Here is a 19,423-nt window from a genome sequence, read left to right on the forward strand (position 1 = left end):
AGGAGGGGATTGCGTATCATAACTTAGTAACTTTGCATCAAATTGGTGATGCTCTTTTTTATTGTTTGACTTGTGAATTTTGGGAACTACTTTGTAGAGTTACTTTGATGGAATAAATAGATATTTCTAGAATTATAGGATTTGAACCTATGCCTAAGAATTCAACAATCTTCATAGCTCTTGAACATTTTTTCAAAATAATAAATGTCTTTGAGTTAATCACTGCTTGATCTTTTTGGGATCCATTTAGGAGCAACAAGAACATCATGGTCCCCAACCTGTGGATGACTTTGACATTCCTTTTGGTATGTATATGCTTGATTAATATAATGTCTAAGTTCAGAGTTAAAACCAGCTTTCTAGAAATATGTACATAAAAATGGGACCAACTTATTTTCATGTATCTTTGACAGGATAGCTTTTGTGTGTGTGTGTGTGTGTGTGTGTTTTGATGTGTTATCCAATAGAGCAGTGGTTGACAAACTATGGCCCATAGGCCAGATGCATTCCATGCCTCTTTTTGTAAATCAGGTGTTACTGAAACACAGCCATGACCATTTACTTATCGTCTCTGCCAGCTTTTACACTGCATCAGGGTTCACTTGTTACAAAAGGACCTATGGTCCACAAAGCCTGAAATATTTACTCTCTGGCCCTTTACAGAAAAAGTTTGCCGACCCCTGCGTAGAACAATGCAATTAATTAAAATTTCAAATAAGATACTGTTATATAAAGTTTAAAAGGGAATTATGGAAGAACATGCCTGAATTCATCATAGAATATACATGCACGTTAAAGTAAAAGAAACAGTTCAGAAAAGAGAATTTGTTTATAGATAGTAAGCTATTTTCTTTCTTGAATTGGTCAGTTTATTTCTTGCACCTGAATATGTGTATTCCCCAAGGCTCTCTCCTCAGTAATTTTCATACACATACCCACAAACCCGTGAACACTTTTCTGCCTCTAGGACCATTCATTCTTATGACTTCAATTCTTAAATTTTTTTTTTTTTTTGAGGAAGATTGGCCCTGATCTAACATCCACTGCCAATCCTCCTCTTTTTGCTGAGGAAGACTGGCCCTGAGCTGACATCTCTGCCCATCTTCCTCTATTTTATATGTGGGACACCTGCTACAGTGTGGCTTGATAAGCAGTGCTAGGTCCACACCCAGGATCCAAACTGGCGCACCCTGGGCCGCCAAGGCAGAGAGTATGAACTTAACTGCTATGCCACTGGGTCAGCCCCTTACATTTTTTTGATGACACTCAAATATACATCTGCCCTCTCTCATCTTTCTTTTCTACCTTCACCTTAAATTCAACATGTCCAAATTTTATTTTATTTTGTTTTTTTTTTGAGGAAGATTAGCCCCAAGCTAACTGCTGCCAATCCTCCTCTTTTCACTGAGGAAGACGGGCCCTGAGCTAACATCCATGCCCGTCTTCCTCTACTTTATATGTGGGACGCCTACCACAGCATGGCGTGCCAAGCGGTGCCATGTCTGCACCCTGGATCTGAACTGGCGAACCCTGGGCCACCGAGAAGCGGAACGTGCGAACTTAACTGCTGTGCCACCAGGCCGGCCCCTGTCATGTCCAAATTTTAAATTGGCATCTTCCTGTTAGTGATAGCATCATTCTTACCTTCAAAGTCACTTGATTTATCCCTCACCTCTATCACCCCATGCCTTCACTTAGCCCTTGACCTGGTCCTCCCTCCCTTTCTCGAAGCCACTGCCCTGCATCAGGCTTCTGTGTGCCGACAGCAAGCAGGCGTCTCTTAATGGACCTGCTTAGCTTCCATCTCTCAGCTTCCTAATCCATCTGGTATTCTTTCCCACTCACTTGTCTTAAAACCACTTTATTTGCATTCTTAATAGCTTATGTTTTTGTTTTGTAAAGGTAATACATGTTCACTAGAGAAAATTTAGAAACTACAGATAAGGAATAAGAAGAATATTAAAATCTCCCGTAATCCTTCTGCCTAGAGATAACCAGTGTTAATATTCTTCCAGGGTTTATTTTCTAAATATCCCTACTTAAGTATATCTGCAAATACATATACATATACATATATACATATACACACGCTAGATGTGTACTGTGTCATTCCAGACAACAGTAATTCTCTAATTCTCTGACACCAACTGGGTGTCCTATAAATAAGTTATTTTTAACACTAATTACCTGGAGTTAGCATAGACCCCACAGAGTAAGGGCTCAGTCCCACAAGACTCCCCGCTTCAGATGGCAGCTGTAAACGGGGTCCCCAGACACCTGTATTTCTGCTTGGTCAACTACAAATTCAGGAGTTCCTATGACCCCTCGCCCCGCTGGTTCTCTAGTTTGCTACAACAACTCACAGAGCTAAGGAAAGCGCTTTACTTATGAATATAGTTTCATTATAAAGGATGCAACTAAGGAACAGCCAAATGGAAGAGATGCATAGGGCAAGGTATAAGGTTAGGGTCACAGAGCCCAGAATCTCCCTTAGCCTCGTTGTCTCAGGATTTTTATTGAAGTTTCATTATGTAGGCATGATTGATTACATCGTTGGGTGTTGGTGATTGAATTCCATCTCCAACTGCTCTCCCCTTCCCAGAGGTGGAGTGGGGCTGATAGTCCTAACCCTCTGATATGTGGGTGGTTCCTCTGGTGACCAGCACCTGTTCTGAAACTATCTAGGGATCTGCCAAGAGTCACCTCATTGGCATAGACTCAGATATCATCAAAAGGGGCTCATTATGAATAATGAAAGTTACTCCTATCACTCAGGAAATCCCAAGGGTTTAAGGAACTCTGTGTCTGGAACGGAGGACAAAGACCAAACATATATTTTTTATTACACTACAATGCGCCATAATTGATTCTGTCTTCTGATTAGTCTCCCTGGGTAATCTTCCGGGAAAATCTACATCTAAACCCAAACTCCCATAATAGACTTTGAACTTTGATTCTACTGTCTGCTGAGCTTTTCCACTTGGGTGGAAATGACGTCAAGTACAGCATGTGCAGTCTGAATTCATTATTCCTCCCCCATGAACTGGTTTGTTCTCCTGTATTCTCTATCTCCGTTTGTGTCACTACCAACTTAGCCCCAAAACATAGGTTATTCTAAATTCTGCCTTCCTCCTCCCCTTCTCTTCCAGTCAATGACCAGTTCTTGCCTCTTTTGCCTTCTTTGTAACTCTTGAATTTATCCTCTTCTCCATCCCTCACCATTACTAGGTACTTACTGAAACTGCTGCTGCAGCCTCATCTATCTGATTGCCTTACTTCAGTTTTATCTGCTCAAATCTATTTCCCACACACTGGCTGGGGTCATTTTTCTATAACATCAGTCTGATCATATCCCTTTCCTGCTTAACAATTTCTACTGGATCTTCATCAGCCAGAAGAATATCTGGGTTTCTAGGCTGGGCATACAGAATCCTCCCCAATTGTGGTTTTGATGCTGCCCAGCTGCCTTTGAGTGTCAACTTAGACACCAGCTCATTCAGAAAGTATGTTTTGATAACTTCTTGACACCCAATACCTCACCTCCCTTGAGTTAGGTACTCGGCTTCTGGGCTCCTGGTAATGTGCTGGCTTCTCAATGATTGCTTCCAATGTTTTGTTGTTATATTTAAGAAATGCTACAAGAGGATGTTAATACTTCAGCCGGATTGCATTTCATGGCCTCTGTAAGAAAGAAAGCTAGAGAATGTCAGGATGCAAGTACAAATACAGACTCAGGTAAAATGCTGTTTTACAATTTAAAAAATTAATATATTTTGAAATACTTAATGTATCTAGACTTTTTCCTTCAAAACAGTGATTTAAAGGGAATTTTAAATTGTGATATTAGTTACTTATCCTAGGTTCTTGTCCCCAACCTTGGTATATACTTTAGAAATTTTAAACAAAATTAAGTTTTAAATTGAATTTGTAACTTAATTAAAACATAATGGGGGGGGGGCTGGCACCGTGGCCTAGTGGTTAAGTTTGTCACACTCTGCTTTGGCAGCCCAGGTTCGCTTCCTGGGCTCAGACCTACCAGTTTCGGGGACCATGCTGTGGGGGCCCACATACAAAATAGAAGATGAGCGCAGATGTTAGCTCAAGGCAAATATTTCTCAAGCAAAAGAGGAAGATTGGCAACAGATGTTAGTTCAGGGTGAATCTTCCTCAGCAAAAAAACCCCACAAAACAACGTAATAGGGATTTTTGTTCGGAAATGCCATGGACTACATCCTAAATCAGTAGAAATAATGTTTTGAATTTGGATTCTCTATGCCATTAATTGCCTTCGCTGGAACTTCTTGCCTAAGATTGAGAGGCTTACAACTGTGGCTAGCAGAGTTGAGTTAGGAAGAGGATTAGATTGGGTTTAGTGTGGAAAGGGTATATGTAACTGTGTCCAAGAACAGAGGAAATAAATGTTGGAGGAGTTGTTTGGAATTTTGCCTGACAAACTTCCTCATTAATGTAAATGCTCTCTGCCCTTTGTGTTATAGTAATTCTTTATATGATATTTGGAGAAGAGTTTCTCTTAATTGTGTGTGGAACTTTGTAAGTACCTTTGTAAACCTCTAATTTTATATGTTGTAAAATGGTATTTGTTGGTATGGTTTCAAAATAATATATCATCATTGTAGAATATTTGGGTAATATAGCAAGCTACCAAGAAGATGAAATTAACTATAATTACACCACTTAGAAGCAACATCTTGATGATGTTTTTTCTTTGTCTTTTGTACATTTTACAAAGTTAGATGTGACGTATAGTACAGGTGTCCTCCCTCACTATCTGAACTCTCATTGTCCAGATATTATTGTTGTCGTCCCTGAGAGTTTAACCCTTCATGGGTCCTAGTGTTTGTTTTTTCCCAGGTACTGGGAACACTCTCCAATTAGAGTGTATCTTTAACATATTTTGTTATTTGTTTGCATTGTAGTACATGTTTGCTGCAGTGTTGACAATAATTTGTATCTGATGTGTTCAGTGTTATTGCATATTGCACACAAACTAATGGCTCAACTGAATGTTAATAAAAAGTGATGTTTGAAATGCTTTATCTTATTTGGCAATCCTTGATGGATTGTTATTTAGGTGTTTAAGAGTTGTTTAGGGGCCAGCCCCATGGTCGAGTGGTTGGGTGCACGCTCTCTGCTTTGGCGGCCCAGGCCTTTGCTGGTTTAGATCTTGGGTGCAGACGTGGCACCGCTCATCAGGCCATGCTGGGCAGTGTGCCATATAGCACAACCAGAAGGACCTACAACTAGAATACACAACTATTTACTGGGGAGCTTTGGGGAAGAGGAGAAGAAGAAGAAAAAAAAGAGTTGTTTAATGAAATTCGCAAAAATTGGATGGGCTGGGACACCTTTTTTTCCACATTTAAAATAATGCAGTAAAGTCTCCTGGTACCTGACTATTCAGTGTATTATCAGGAATGGATTAGATGTGGGTAATAGGAGTTACCTGTATTTTGTATCCTTTGCTTTTCACTTTGATTTCTGCTTATGCCAAACATTTCCGTGTGTCATCAAAAAATACATTGTAAGTGTTTTCCTTCTTCCAGCTGTGCCATAAAATATTTAACATATTCCTTATTGAATGCACTGGCTGGTTTCCAGTATTTTTCTCCTATAAATAATGCTTCAACACTTCAAAGTATTTTCTTGCATAAGAGCCTTTTTTTGTCATCACTATGATTTAGCTAATTTTTAAAAATCTTTACCAATGTGATTGATCAAAAGAAGGCATCTCACTGTTATTTTAAGGTTTGTTTCTTTTTCGATGAGGTTGGGCATGTATAAGATGTTTTTTGATGCAGATGACAAGTGTGCATTTGAGAAACGTTCTTCAATGTATCTTTGAGAAACCCCTTGGCGGTGCTTTGCTTCTGGATCTTCTTCCAAAGTTGGCAGCCATTTGCTAGGAATCTGTTATCTGGGTAATCAGGCCCAGGATATAAATAGTAATAAAATCTGAATCCATCATATTAATTTTTAAAAATTAAATTCTTAAGCAGTCAATCTGCTTTTCTACCACTACCACCTTTTATACACAATATCTAAAAATCTGCATTCATATACTTAATTTTTTCTGTTTGTGAAATCCTTTTGCTTTTTCTGTTTTCTCTTTTTGCCTCAAATCTTCTAATTGACTACTAGATAAAGAAGCTGCTTCTCAAGAAGTTGTTCCTGAATGTCATAAAAATCAACAAGACATTTCGTCCACATCAGGTGTGATTTCTTTCTTTTTTTTCTGATAATAACATGACTAGTTAAAGATTGTTGTCTGTGTGATGCAGACACCCTCCCATAAAAAAGCAGTTAAACCAATCAATTGATTTAATAGAGAATGATAATTTAAGTATTTTCATTTTCCTTTTTTCTAGTTTTTTGGTTGACACATGGTTTTAAATTCAAGGCTTGGTGCAAGTTTCCGTATTCAATATGACAACGAGTTATATTTTGCATGTGGAATTTGAAAGTAATGTTCTATTAAAAATAATTGCTAGGATATAAGATTAGAGTCCTAGAGTGAAAGGCACAAAGTTAGACTGTCTGCTGACCTGCCCTAACAGGCTTCTTTGCCTAAGAAGCTAATGACTTTTGTGAAATTTAGATGTTAAACATTTTAAGTGGTAAAATTTAGCTGTGGGCTCTGTGAATATATTAAAAACCATTGAAATACACCCTTTTAAAGGATGTGGATTCTATCTCAATAAAGCTGTTAATATAAACAAATGAATAACAAGAAAGAGTGTTGAAAGTAAAAAAATTAGTTACAGGTTAATTTCCTAAAGTCTGGTTTTATTGAAATTCTAAATAAACAAACTCGACTTAATAATATATCTGAAATGGAAATAGGAAGTTATAGCATTTTCTTGACGAGATTTAGATACTTTATTGTTCTTGTGAATTGTTCATATAAGGAAAGCAATAGTCAGTCTGCATTTGATTATGAATTACCCTGGAGTAAACTGCCTGTAGAATAGAATGGAATTTGCTTTAATTTATTTATACCTGTGAAACTTCTACTTAGATTTTCAACAAATGCATTTTATGTTATTGGTTGCTAACTTCTTCTTACACAGTTAACGACTCAGAGCTATTTACAGATTTTTTTATATTCCTAATTTTTCTTTTTGTAATTTTCAGAACAAGAACCTTTGAATGTTCCTCAGCTGTTGGCTCCAGATGTATATCTAAATCTCAAACTTTCCACTGAAATATCAAAGAAACCTTTGTCACCCTCAGCATCTGATAGGGTACTAAATTTGGTTTGCGTTTTATTCAGAAGTTTTAATGATACCTTCATGCTAAAATTTATTCTGGTCATCCACATTATTCAGTTGTATAGATGAAATGAGGCTAAAAACTTCATCTATGTAGCATTGTTGGAAAGGTAAAAAAGTAATGTAAGATTTAAGTACTGTGCCCCCAACTGTTGTAAACTAAGACAATAACGCATACTTCCTGCAGCTTTCCCTAAGTTAGGCTCATGTAAGCTCTTTTTGCCTTTTTTGGGAGAGGGCTGGGTAGAGTGGCCATATAGAGTAAAAAGAATGTAATCTTCTGTGATTTTACGTGTTTTTGCTCAGGTTGGATACACTTACATAAATGTGATTGACATTGAAGCAGATGATCTACAGGAGTTACCTGTCAGAGAAGAGCGTTCCGATGATAATATCAAACAGCAAGGTGATCATCCAGAAGTCCTGTCTTCTGCACAGTTACATTATATGGCAGCTTCTGTTACTAACGCTGTTCCCCTGCACAAGTTCAAGCATCAAGGTAATAATTTTTTCTTACTTTTTAAGTAAATTTAAAACATTTTGAAAAATTCTTTCATACAGCATTGTTACCCTACTTATGTCTTTTAGCTCTCCTCCTGCAAACCCACTGTACTTTTGGATGTTTGTGTTCGCATTTAGAAATGTTCTATTAATCTTCTAAGCACCTTGTTTAGAAGTTTAGAATCAATCTTTATATACCTTTCATGTTCTTGATAGAATTTGCCAATTCCACTGTGGATTTATTTTTTAACCCTGCAGAAGTGTCTCCATCCTGTCTGGATGGAAGAAGCTGGAGAGCAGCCGTTGCGGAAGTGAAGGAGCCTGGTGTTCCCTCACTTACACCACCAGACATACAGCAGGACAAAGGTGAATGCCCCAGTGTACATATAGCATGACCCTCCTTCTGAATTACTGTCATGTTAGAAATAAGCACTAAAACTTCGATATTGCAAAAGACACCAGAAAAAGGCTTCTCCCTTGCTAAGGAGAGTGGGGGTAGCTAGATAAATAAAATAAAGTCATGGTTCCGAAGTTGGGACCCATGACTATTTTGCAAGGAGACTGCAGATGTATTTGTGCATATATCTTTTCTCCAATTAATGAGGCTAAAAATAAATATCCTGTGGGATTTCATAAATGTTCTGGTATTAAAAGGAATTCTTATATTTAAAAATGTGGGAAATTCTAGAATAGCTCATAGAAAATACACAGGGGTGGTAGCTAACGGTCCTTTATTAGTAAAATATTCAGTTTTATAGTCATAAATCAGGCTGCATTATTGTAAAATATTTGCAAGATTTAGAAGGCTGTTTCTTCAAAACCTAGGTCTCACTTCCGGTGAATGATTAATCTCACATACACTTAGACTTCCTGCACCAGAAACCCAATGTTTCTTCTGGGTTCCACAGCTGTTGGAAGGAGTGGACCCAGCCTTGTGGTTGTCAGATGCTTGGGAGCAGAATCCAGCACTGCCTATTCATTGTGTATCAACAGTGGGCACTCAGGAGACATGAGGAGCAAGGAAGGGATGGGTGGCAGGAGACCTCACCTTAGGACGTGTTGGGGCACGCATGCGTGTTACAGCTGCATAGACGAGTAACTGCCAGCATTTCAGATTTTGAATCCTTTGGTCGCTCTCTCTCCCCTGTCATTGGGCTGCTAGGTGCATGGGTGGTGGAGGGAGGATGTATGAAGCTAGCAGTCTTTCAGGCTGGGCAGGTGTGTGGAGAAGTGAAAAGAGCATGGCTCTTAAACTCAAATAGAATAGACTTGATTTCAATCCCAGCTCTGTTACATAATAGCTTGGAGACTTTTTGCAAGTAAATTAACTTTATCTAATTCTCACTTGTATCTCTGTTTGACAAAACCTCACAGGGTTGTCATGAGGGTTACATCTAGCCAAATGCCTGTGGCTACTTAAGTACCCTGTTAGTTTCCCTTCATTTTCACAGCAATCAACTTCTGAAATTCTGACAGACTGGTACCAGATCCATCTCCCTATGACCCCTGAATGCCTTAGGCCAGCATTTCAAATGATCATGGCTGCAGGTTAACTTCCTCTGTCAGTGAGATCAAGTCTATAATCAGCTTTTTGGAGGATTCTTCACTGGAGAGACTGCCTGGTCATGAAAATATGTCAGTGGACCCTTCTACTCTTATTAAAGAGAAGAACTTAAAAATGTCAATTTAAAAGGAAGAGTTTTATATTTTGGAATTAAAATTCCATCACGGTATTTACATAACATACTTTAAAAATTCAGAATATAGTTACAGAGTAGAGTTAAGTGGGATTTGCATTATAGGAAAAGGCTGGGAGAAGGGAGGGACAAGGTCCCTAGGTATTTGACAAAAAACAAAAGCAAAACAAACAAATTTCTGTTTTAGTGGAGACTTGCTCACTATTTTGAATGACAGTAGCTTCCTATTTTAGAAACTATCTCCCAATAGGAGTGCCATCAGAAACGGCAAGCAGAGCTTTGCTGGGCGGAGGGAGACTATTTCAGGGTCAATGGAACTCAGTATTTAATCCTCCTAGGTGGTTTTGTGTTTTTTTTTTTTTTTGAGGAAGATTAGCCCTGAGCTAACTACTGCCAATCCTCCTCTTTTTGCTGAGGAAGACTGGCCCTGAGCTAACATCCAGGCCCATCTTCCTCTACTTTATATGTAGGATACCTACCACAGCATGGCTTTTGCCAAGCGATGCCGTGTCCGCACTGGGATCCAAACCGGTGAACCCCTGGCAGCCAAGAAGCTGAACGTGTGAACTTAACTGCTGTGCCACCGGGCTGGCCCCATAGGTGGTTTTTTCTGTTAGTCACTGTGAGTGGAGCAGGTTCTCTAGAGAAAGCAAAGCTAGTTTCATTATGTATGTAGGGCATTCTGGATTTTGAGCATGTCCATCTCTTTTGCTGCATTTTCTACTTGAAATTTGTGCACCAAATTCTCCCCTGAGAGTGATTAAGGGAGACACTTCAGGTTGAGAAACAGGAAGGGTAGGTGGTCAAGGACTGTGAGAGTCAAGCTAAAACAGGTAGCTCCAGAACAGGTAGGGAAAGATTATATAACTGCCCTTGCCAGCAGCGGAATTTACCACTATCTTCTTGTCGGAAGGTTCCCCTTAGACTGGGACTGAAATATAATAAGCACTTCTTACATTTCTTCAGTAATTCACATTTTTCAGAGTATTGTGTTGCATAATTTGATCTTCATAAAACCTCTATGAGTTCAGTAGGACAGGCAACCATGATCCTCATTTGACTCACTCTTCATTCAGTAAACACTAAGGTAGGTACCAGGTGTTGGGGCTAAACAGGAGCGTAATTCCAGGCTCTCTGCCTGTGGTTCCACCTGTGAGGGGAAGGAAGGAAGTGCTGTCACAGTGGTATGGATGAGATTCTCGGGAAATACAGCATCGGGTCCATCTGTGGGGAAGATTGGGGCTGCTTAGGGGGGAGACACCTAAATGGAGTCTTAAAGGAAAGTAGGATTCAGCAAGAGTAAGAGCATACAGACTATGAGAATAGATTGTGCAATGACTCGGAGGTTTGATGGAGCTGTCTGAGTTTAAGAAAAAGTTCATTAAGCTTGGAGTCAATGGAATGGTCTTTTTTTGTTGTTTAATAAATAGCAAGAGATGAGCTGGAGAGGTAGACAGAGGAAAGAGTGTGAATAAAGTTATCTGTCATACTGAACCATTTGAACTTTTAAGATGAAGACATTAGAGGACTGCTGAAGGATTTCAGGTGGAAAAGGAGCAATATCAGATTTGTATTTTCAAAGATCTCTCTAGGGCCTGAGTGGAAGATGGACTAGATAGGGTGAAATAAGTTAGAGATATGGATACTATTTGGGGTCCATCTGTTGTGAAAGCTGCAGCTAAACTGTGGTGGTAGGAATGGAGATGTTTGGTAGGTACGTCATCAATATTTGATGTCACTTTGGATCTGAAGGAAAGAGAGGGACCTTGGGTGACTGTTAGGCTTCTGGTTTTGGAAACTGAGTGAATAATAGTGCTATTCACTGAGCTGCATAATAAGGAAGAGGGAGCAAGTTGGAGGGGCAGAAACTATGAGTTTGGTTTGATACGCTTTGGGGACAACCTGCATGAGATGTCCAGGACACAGATGGACTTAAGGGGCTGGCTTTCAGAAAGTCCCGTATGAATTCAAGTCACCTGTGCATCAGTGACATCACTCAGAGAGAGTGAGTAGAGCGAGGAGTGTGCTGAGACTGGCACCCCAGGAAATACTGATGGGAAGAAGGAGTGGGTGGCAGAAGAGAAGACCAGAAAAAAGATGAAGAAGGAAGAGCAATACGGGGAGGAGGAGACCCAGAAGCCAGAGGAAGAACGCATTTGAAAAACGAGGTGTTTCAAATTTGGGACAAGAATCAACTGAGTTTTGGAGTGGGGAGAGTCGTGGGCCTTGGTAGTGGTCTTGGGCGGTTTCATGTTTGCCTGAGATCCCACGTAGAGTCAGTAATGGCCAATACTGGGCCTAGCTTTTACTGTGTGATGTTGTTGGTTTTCAAGTAGAGTTTTAAAAAGTCATAAAAATATTAAAGTTGCTTTTCGATGAACTATATTTTTGTAGTAGAGGATAAAAGTAACATTCAAACTGTTTTCTGTATGGAGCTTTATGGTAATAGCAACATTGTTATGTATTCTCTCAACAAGACAAATCTCAGAAGTCAAGATGAAATGGAATTTCTAAGTGCATTAAATTAAAACTGGTTTGGAAGGGCATGTAATGTTAACTTAAAATGAGGTCTTAAAAATTAGATCATCAGCATCTACTTCTTTCTTTTAGTCAATTCTGATGTTGCCATTATTAATATTTAGTTGTGCTGAAGCCAGATTTTCAATTCAAAGAACAGAGCTCAAAGTCGGATGCTGGAGAAGATTATCTGCTGTGGGAAGTGCTACACGATGTCTCCGTCGCTCGTCCTGCGCCGAGCTCTGCAGCTTGCCGGCTAGAGCATCTCACCTCTAAGCTTCAGAAAATTGATGAACAGCTGTTAGCAATACAGAGCATTGCTGAAAATATAGAGCAGGATTTCCCCAGACACGAAGTGCTAGACCGACACTGCGATAAGGTAGACTGTCTTTATTTTAGTTTTTCTGTTTGTAACCGAGTTAGTAGATTTGTAGTGTGATATACCATGAGTCACGTGATTTTTAAAAATAAGGGAAATATGTTTTTTTTAAGCTAGGGTTTCTTAACCTCAGCATGACTGACATTTAGGCCAGATATCTTTTTGTTGCGGGAGGCTGTCTGCGTTGTAGGGAGTTTGGTAGCATCCGTGGTCGTGACCCACTGGCTGTCAGTAGCGCGCCTGCAGCTGAGATGGTCAAAAATGTCTCCAGACGTGGACACGTATCCTCGGGGGCAAAACTGCCGCAGTTGAGAACCACTGCCTTAAGGTTTCAGGAAGTGAACCTGTGCTTCCTACCAGGAAAATAAATAATGATTTACAAAGCCAGAATGTTTTAAACAAACCCTGCTGTAATTGAGTATCATTTTCTTTGGGAAGATGTTTATAACTTTACAAATATTTTTGTCCCTATATTTGGAAAACTCAGTTTCTTTTAAATATTTATACAGTGAGGCAAGTAGTCCTTAGAAATTTTCTGTATCTTTAAAAAGATTCATAATCAAGAGATTAATGTTTGTGTGTAATGGTATATCATGGTAGGTAGATAAAATAGTAAGCAAAGTCTCAAAAAGTAATTATTTTGTACAAACATCATGTCCCTTTTTTTTTAGGAAGTAAAATTTATATAATAAAGATTAAAGAACAGGGGGCTGGCCCCGTAGCCGAGTGCTTAAATTCATGCGCTCCGCTGCAGGCGGCCCAGTGTTTCATTGGTTCGAATCCTGGGCGCGGACATGGCACCGCTCATCAAACCACGCTGAGGCAGCGTCCCACATGCCACAACTAGAAGGACCCACAACGAAGAATATACAACTATGTATTATGGGGCTTTGGGGAGAAAAAGGAAAAAATAAAATCTTAAAAAAAAAAATTAAAGAACAAATAGTAAAAGTATTTTGCAGGTGTTAAAGGCTAATATTGGGAAATGCAAATTAGTCTGCAGGAAAGGAATTCCATCATTGACTTACCTAACAAATATTCCAGGTTTCTAGCATGTTGACATTTTAAAAGATGTCTTTATTAGGTTTACAGTATTTAATCCAAACATTTAACATATATTAAAAAGTTAAGATTAAATATACATGAGACTAAACTGAAAAAATGTTTACTATAACAAAAAATACTATTAAGTAATGATACAATGATGTTTATTTGGTTATTTTCATTTTTGTTTACCTCAGACTTAGATCTGTCACTTCCAAATGAGTGTTGAATGTCGAAGTTGTCCTTGGAACTCCTTATTCCAAAGAATCTCTTTCGAAATTGCCTTCTGATCTAGTATATTAAGCAAAACTAAAGCCAGATATGTTACTTAAACCTGAATCTAGGGTTGCTCACTCTCGCCAGAGTTCATGAATGATTCATTCTTTCAACAAACGTTTATTGAGCTACTGCATTCTAGGCCTTGTGCTAAGTTCTGGGAATAGAAAGATAGATAAGGGATAGTCCCTGACAGGGAGTTTAGAATCTAATAAAGAAGATAGACTTATATGTACCCCAATAAATACATATGAACAGGGTGTGGTGAGCACACACAGGTACACCTGGCTTGCTGTGACTGGACAGGTAAGTGAAGCTGTGGCATGAGAGAAGGCTTTGTAAAGGGGACTCTTGAGCTGCTAATGAATTGATATTCATCGGTTAGATAAGGAACAGCTGATGAAACATTATAAACAAAAGCAGAAGGAGTCAAATGGCATAGAGTGTTTGGGGAACTGTGTCAACATTAGCTGGAAGTAGGGCTTGGTGGGACTGGGCTTTAAGACATGTGGCAGTAGAGGTAGGTAGGGGCAGATAAGGAAGGATGGAAAGAATAGTTTGCAATGCCAGGTGATTAGGATTTTATCTTATAAGTAGGCAGTGGGGAACTATGGAAGAATTTTTTTTTTTATTGAGTTCATAATAGCTTACATCAGTGTGACATTTCAGTTGTACATTATTTCTCGACTGTCACCACATAAGTGCTCCCCTTCACCCCCTGTCCCCCCCCACCTCCCTTCCCCTGGTAACTGCTGAACTGTTTTCTTTGTCTCAGTACTTGTTTAATTTCTACATATGAGTGAAATCATCTGGTGTTTGTCTTTCTCAGACTGGCTTATTTCGCTAAGCATAATTCCCTCTAGGTCCTTCCATGTTATTGCAAATGGGATGAATTTGTCTTTTTTTGTGGCTGAGTAGTATTCCATTGTATATGTATACACCATATCTTCTTTATCCAATCATCGGTCAATGGGCACTTGGGTTGCTTCCATGTCTTGGCTATTGTGAATAGTGCTGCAATGAACATAGGGGTGCGTATGTTACTTTGGATTGTTGATTTCAAATTGTTTGGGTAGATAGCCAGTAGTGGGATAGCTGGGTCATATGGTATTTCTATTTTTAGTTTTTTGATGAATCTCCATAGTGTTTTCCATAGTGGTTGCACCAGTTTGCATTCCCACCAGCAATGTGTGAGGGTTCCCTTCTCTCCACACCGTCCCCAACATTTGTTACTTTTAGTCTTAGTGATTATAGGCATTTTAACAGGTGTAAGGTGGTATCTTAGTGTAGTTTTGATTTGTATTTCCCTGATGATTAATGATGTTGAACGTCTTTTCGTGTGTTTATCAGCCATCTGTATATCTTCTTTGGAAAAATGTCTGTTCATCTCCTCTGCCCACTTTTTGATTTGGGTTGTTTGCTTTCTTATTGTTCATTTATATGAGTTCCTTATATATTATGGAGATTAACCCCTTGTCAGATATATGATTTGCAAATATTTTCTCCCAATTGGTGGGTTGTCTCTTTGTTTTGATCCTAGTTTCTTTTGCGTTGCAGAAGCTCTTTAGTCTGATGAATTCCCACTTGTTTATTTTTTCTATTGTTTCCCTTGTCTGAGAGGACACGGTATTTGAAAAGATCCTGTTTATTTCAATGTCAAAGAGTGTACTACCAATATTATCTTCCAGGAGTTTTATAGTTTCAGGATGTATCTTCAAGTCTTTGATCCATTTTGAGTTTATTTTTGTGTATGGTGTGAGATAGTGGTCTACCTTCATTCTTTTGCATGTGGCTGTCCAGTTTTCCCAACACAAATTATTGAAGAGACTATCTTTTCTCCATTGTATGTTCTTGGCACCCTTGTTGAAGATTAGCTGTCCTTAGATGTGTGGTTTTATTTCTGGGCTTTCAGTTCTGTTCCATTGATCTGTATACCTGTTTTTGTACCAGTACCATGCTGGTTTTTTGTTTTGTTTTGTTTTGTTTTTTTAGTGCTTGATACTCTTAAGATGAGACTGAGAAAATATTTTAATTTATACATAGAAGAAAAATACATTCAAGTAGAATCAAATAAAAGTAGACAATTCTTTTCTTGTACCTTAAAATTAAAACAATTCCAGATGATAGGGAAAAGTCCTATATTAACATCATTATGCTAATTATAAACATGAATTTTAGAGCCATTTCTATCAAGCCTTTAGATTTTAACAGCACATTGATATATTTTATTTCAAGTTACATAGTACTTAAAACTGTAATACTATTTGCTTTCCAGTTTTGGTTATCACGTGTTACTTTTATACTGCAAGAGTACTTCCTGCATCTAAAAAAGCCACTACGAAAATATTTTTTTTTGTTTTGGGGGAGGGTGGTATTCCCAAAAGGATAGCTGAATATTTTTTTTTTATTAAGGTTATGAAAGTTAACATCCTTGTGAAATTACAGTTGTACATCATTATTAGTCATGTTGTAGGTACACCACTTCACCCCTAGTGCCCTCCCCCCCCACCCCTCTTTCCCCTGGCAACCACTGCTCAGTTCTCTTTGTCCATATGTTAACTACCACCTATGAGTGGAGTCATACAAAGTTCGTCTTTCTCTGTCTGGCTTATTTCACTCAACATAATACCCTCAAGGTCTATCCATGTTGTTGTGAATGGGACGACTTTGTCCTTTTTTACGGCCGAGTAGTATTCCATTGTATATGTATACCACATCGTCTTTATCCAATCATCAGTTGCTGGGCACTTAGGTTGGTTCCATGACTTGGCTATTGTGAATAATGCTGCGATGAACATAGGGGTGCATGGAACTTTTGGAATTGCTGATTTCAGGTTCTTAGGATAGATACCCAGTAGTGGGATGGCTGGGTCATAAGGTATTTCTATTCTTAACTTTTTGAGGAATCTCCATACTGTTTTCCATAGTGGCTGCACCAGTTTGCATTCCTACCAACAGTGTATGAGGGTTCCCTTTTCTCCACAGCCTCTCCAACATTTGTCACTCTTGGTTTTGGATATTTTTGCCATTCTAACAGGTGTAAGGTGATATCTTAGTGTAGTTTTGATTTGCATTTCCCTAATGATTAGTGATGATGAGCATCTTTTCATGTGTCTATTGGCCATTCGTATATCTTCTTTGGAGAAATGTCTGTTCATGTCCCCTGCCCATTTTTTGATCAGGTTGTTTGATTTTTTATTGTTGAGTTGTGTGAGTTCTTTGTATATTATGGCGATTAACCCTTTGTCGGATAAATAACTTGTGAATATTTTTTCCCAATTAGTGGGCTGTTTTTTTGTTTCAATCCTGTTTTCCCTTGCCTTGACGAAGCTCTTTAGTCTGATGAAGTCCCATTTGTTTATTCTTTCTATTGTTTCCCTCATGTGAGGGGTTATGGTGTCCGAAAAGATTCTTTCGAAGCTGATGTCCAAGAGTGTACTGCCGATATTCTCTTCTAGAAGACTTATTGTTTCAGGCCTAATCTTTAGGTCTTTGATCCATTTTGAGTTTATTTTAGTAAATGGTGAAAAAGAATGATTGATTTTCATTCTTTTACATGTGGCTGTCCAGTTTTCCCAGCACCATTTGTTGAAGAGACTTTCTTTCCTCCATTGTAGGCCCTTAGCTCCTTTGTCAAAGATTAGCTGTCCATAGATGTGTGGTTTTATTTCTGGGCTTTCAATTCTGTTCCATTGATCTGTGCATCTGTTTTTGTACCAGTACCATGCTGTTTTGATCAATATGGCTTTGTACTACATTTTGAAGTCAGGGATTGTGATGCCTCCAGCTTTGTTCTTTTTTCTCAGGATTGCCTTAGCAATTCGGAGTCTTTGATTGCCTCATATAAATTTTAGTATTCTTTGCTCTATCTTCATGAAGAATGTCATTGGGATTCTGATAGATATTGCATTGAATCTGTAGATTGCTTTGGGTAGTGTGGACATTTTAACTATGTTTATTCTTCCAATACCATGGAAGAATTTTAAGCAGTGAAATGATACGATCAGACAATCTGGCAACAGTGTGGAAGGCAGAATGGAGAGGGTAAGACTGGGAGCAAGGAGATCAGTTGGGTCACAGTGGTTCCAAACTAGCCACTCATTAGAATCATCTTGGGAACTTGTCAGAAATGCAAACTCATGGGCCCTGTATCCCTGAGATTCTGATTTTAGGTAGGTCTGGGGTGGAGCCCAGGAATCTGTATTGTTAGCAAGCTTCCTAAATGATTCTTATGCAGCTAGCTCTATACCAGGTCTAGTGATTGGTGTTTGGAATCCACTGAGTACCAAGCCAAGAAGTGATAATAACCTGAACTTTAGAATTGGGCATGGAGGGAAGGATGTAGCAGGATTCAGAGGTTTGTCACCTGTGGGAAGGTGAAAAAGACAGATTTACCATGATGTCCAGATTTCCAGCCTGGATGAATGATGGAGCCATTTTCCAAACTAAGGGAGAGGGAGTGTGTGTGTGTTGGGGGGAGGGAGGCCCGGTGGTTTCTATCAGGGACATGTTACATTTGAGGTGCTGTGAGATTAGTAGGCAGTTGGATATATGCTCCTGGATCTCAGGAGCTAGTCCGGGTTGATCAGACAGATTTTAGAGTCATCATTTAGGAAGACGTTTAAAATATTCTCCTCCTATTATAATGTGCGTATAAATACACAAGATTTTGATTTTTCCCATTTTAGTTAAGAAAACAGCTCATAGGTCTGGAAGAGGCAGAGGGATACTGTGGACAAGCAGTAACTAGGGGCCCAGAAGACCTGGCTTCAAGTCCATGTTCTCGCGCTAAGAAAGTCACTGAATTTCTCTGGGCCTTGTTCCCTCATTTTTAAAATGAAAGGTTTTGTCTAGATGATAGTTAACATTCCTCCCCATTCTAAAATTACATGATGCTATTTTCCTGAGCCTCTTGAAATGTTAAATCAGTTAAGCTACAAATAAGTAAAAATTTCCTCCTCTTCATCAGTCCCCATCTTTTATCTCATATTAGATTTAATTGCATTTCTTTCATTTGTTGCATTAATGCAAATATTTTAAACTGCGTAAAATTGTTTACAGTATTTTGCAATTATCAAACTATAACAGTTTTTTTGTTGTGTGTGTTTTTCTACAGGTTGGACCTTTGGATCACATTGAATTGTCTTCTGGTCCTGAATCTGAAAAAAAACTGGCTTCAAAAACCATCAGCATTTCTGAAGAAGGTTTGTAGGGGTTGAGGGGTGGGACTGAAACCTCGCTTTGAAAGAAGCAGCATTGACTTTTGGGAGCCACCACTAGGAATAGTGTTCATATGTTAGCTGAAGCCGTCAGCCCCGTTTTTAGATTAGGATTATTTTTGTGACAATGTGAATGAAATTAGGGTAGTTATTTAAGAAGTGTTCTACCATATCTATAGTTGTTGTTTATATCTATATTCCCTCTCTCATTAGTCCTGTCAGCAATTTAATTTTTGAAAAACCAGGCTTTGGTTTGTTGATTCTGCTGCTTCTTAATTTTCTTTTTCATAAATTTTTACTCTTAGCGTTATTATTTCCTCTGCTTTTGGGGTCTTAACTTGTTTTTTTCCTAACTTTATTCTTTTTTTTACGCTAATATATGCATTTGAGGCTGAATATGTTCCTGCAAGGACCCAGACAAGAGTGTTGATACGTACCATCTTTTGGTGGTGTTCAGATAAACTGTTTGTTTGTAATAAGATTTCTTCTTTAGTGCATAAA

At 38.7% G+C, this 19,423-nt stretch overlaps 1 protein-coding gene across 4 annotated transcripts in view; it reads left to right on the forward strand.

The window, feature by feature from the left end:
* CPLANE1 (ciliogenesis and planar polarity effector complex subunit 1) overlaps window positions 1-19,423 on the forward strand; it is a 115,106-nt gene that overhangs the window by 68,778 nt on the left and 26,905 nt on the right. For 3 of the 4 annotated variants that reach the window (XM_046672086.1, XM_046672088.1, XM_046672087.1), the window contains 8 exons: window positions 251-305; window positions 3,631-3,735; window positions 6,160-6,231; window positions 7,153-7,262; window positions 7,596-7,788; window positions 8,049-8,156; window positions 12,130-12,383; window positions 18,820-18,907. In XM_046672086.1, coding sequence (XP_046528042.1) covers window positions 251-305; window positions 3,631-3,735; window positions 6,160-6,231; window positions 7,153-7,262; window positions 7,596-7,788; window positions 8,049-8,156; window positions 12,130-12,383; window positions 18,820-18,907 — 985 coding nt within the window. The remainder of the gene's footprint in view (window positions 1-250; window positions 306-3,630; window positions 3,736-6,159; window positions 6,232-7,152; window positions 7,263-7,595; window positions 7,789-8,048; window positions 8,157-12,129; window positions 12,384-18,819; window positions 18,908-19,423) is intronic. The other variant, XM_046672089.1, reaches the window with a different exon arrangement.

Source organism: Equus quagga, chromosome 9, assembly GCF_021613505.1.
Source record: "Equus quagga isolate Etosha38 chromosome 9, UCLA_HA_Equagga_1.0, whole genome shotgun sequence".
NCBI lineage: Eukaryota > Metazoa > Chordata > Mammalia > Perissodactyla > Equidae > Equus > Equus quagga.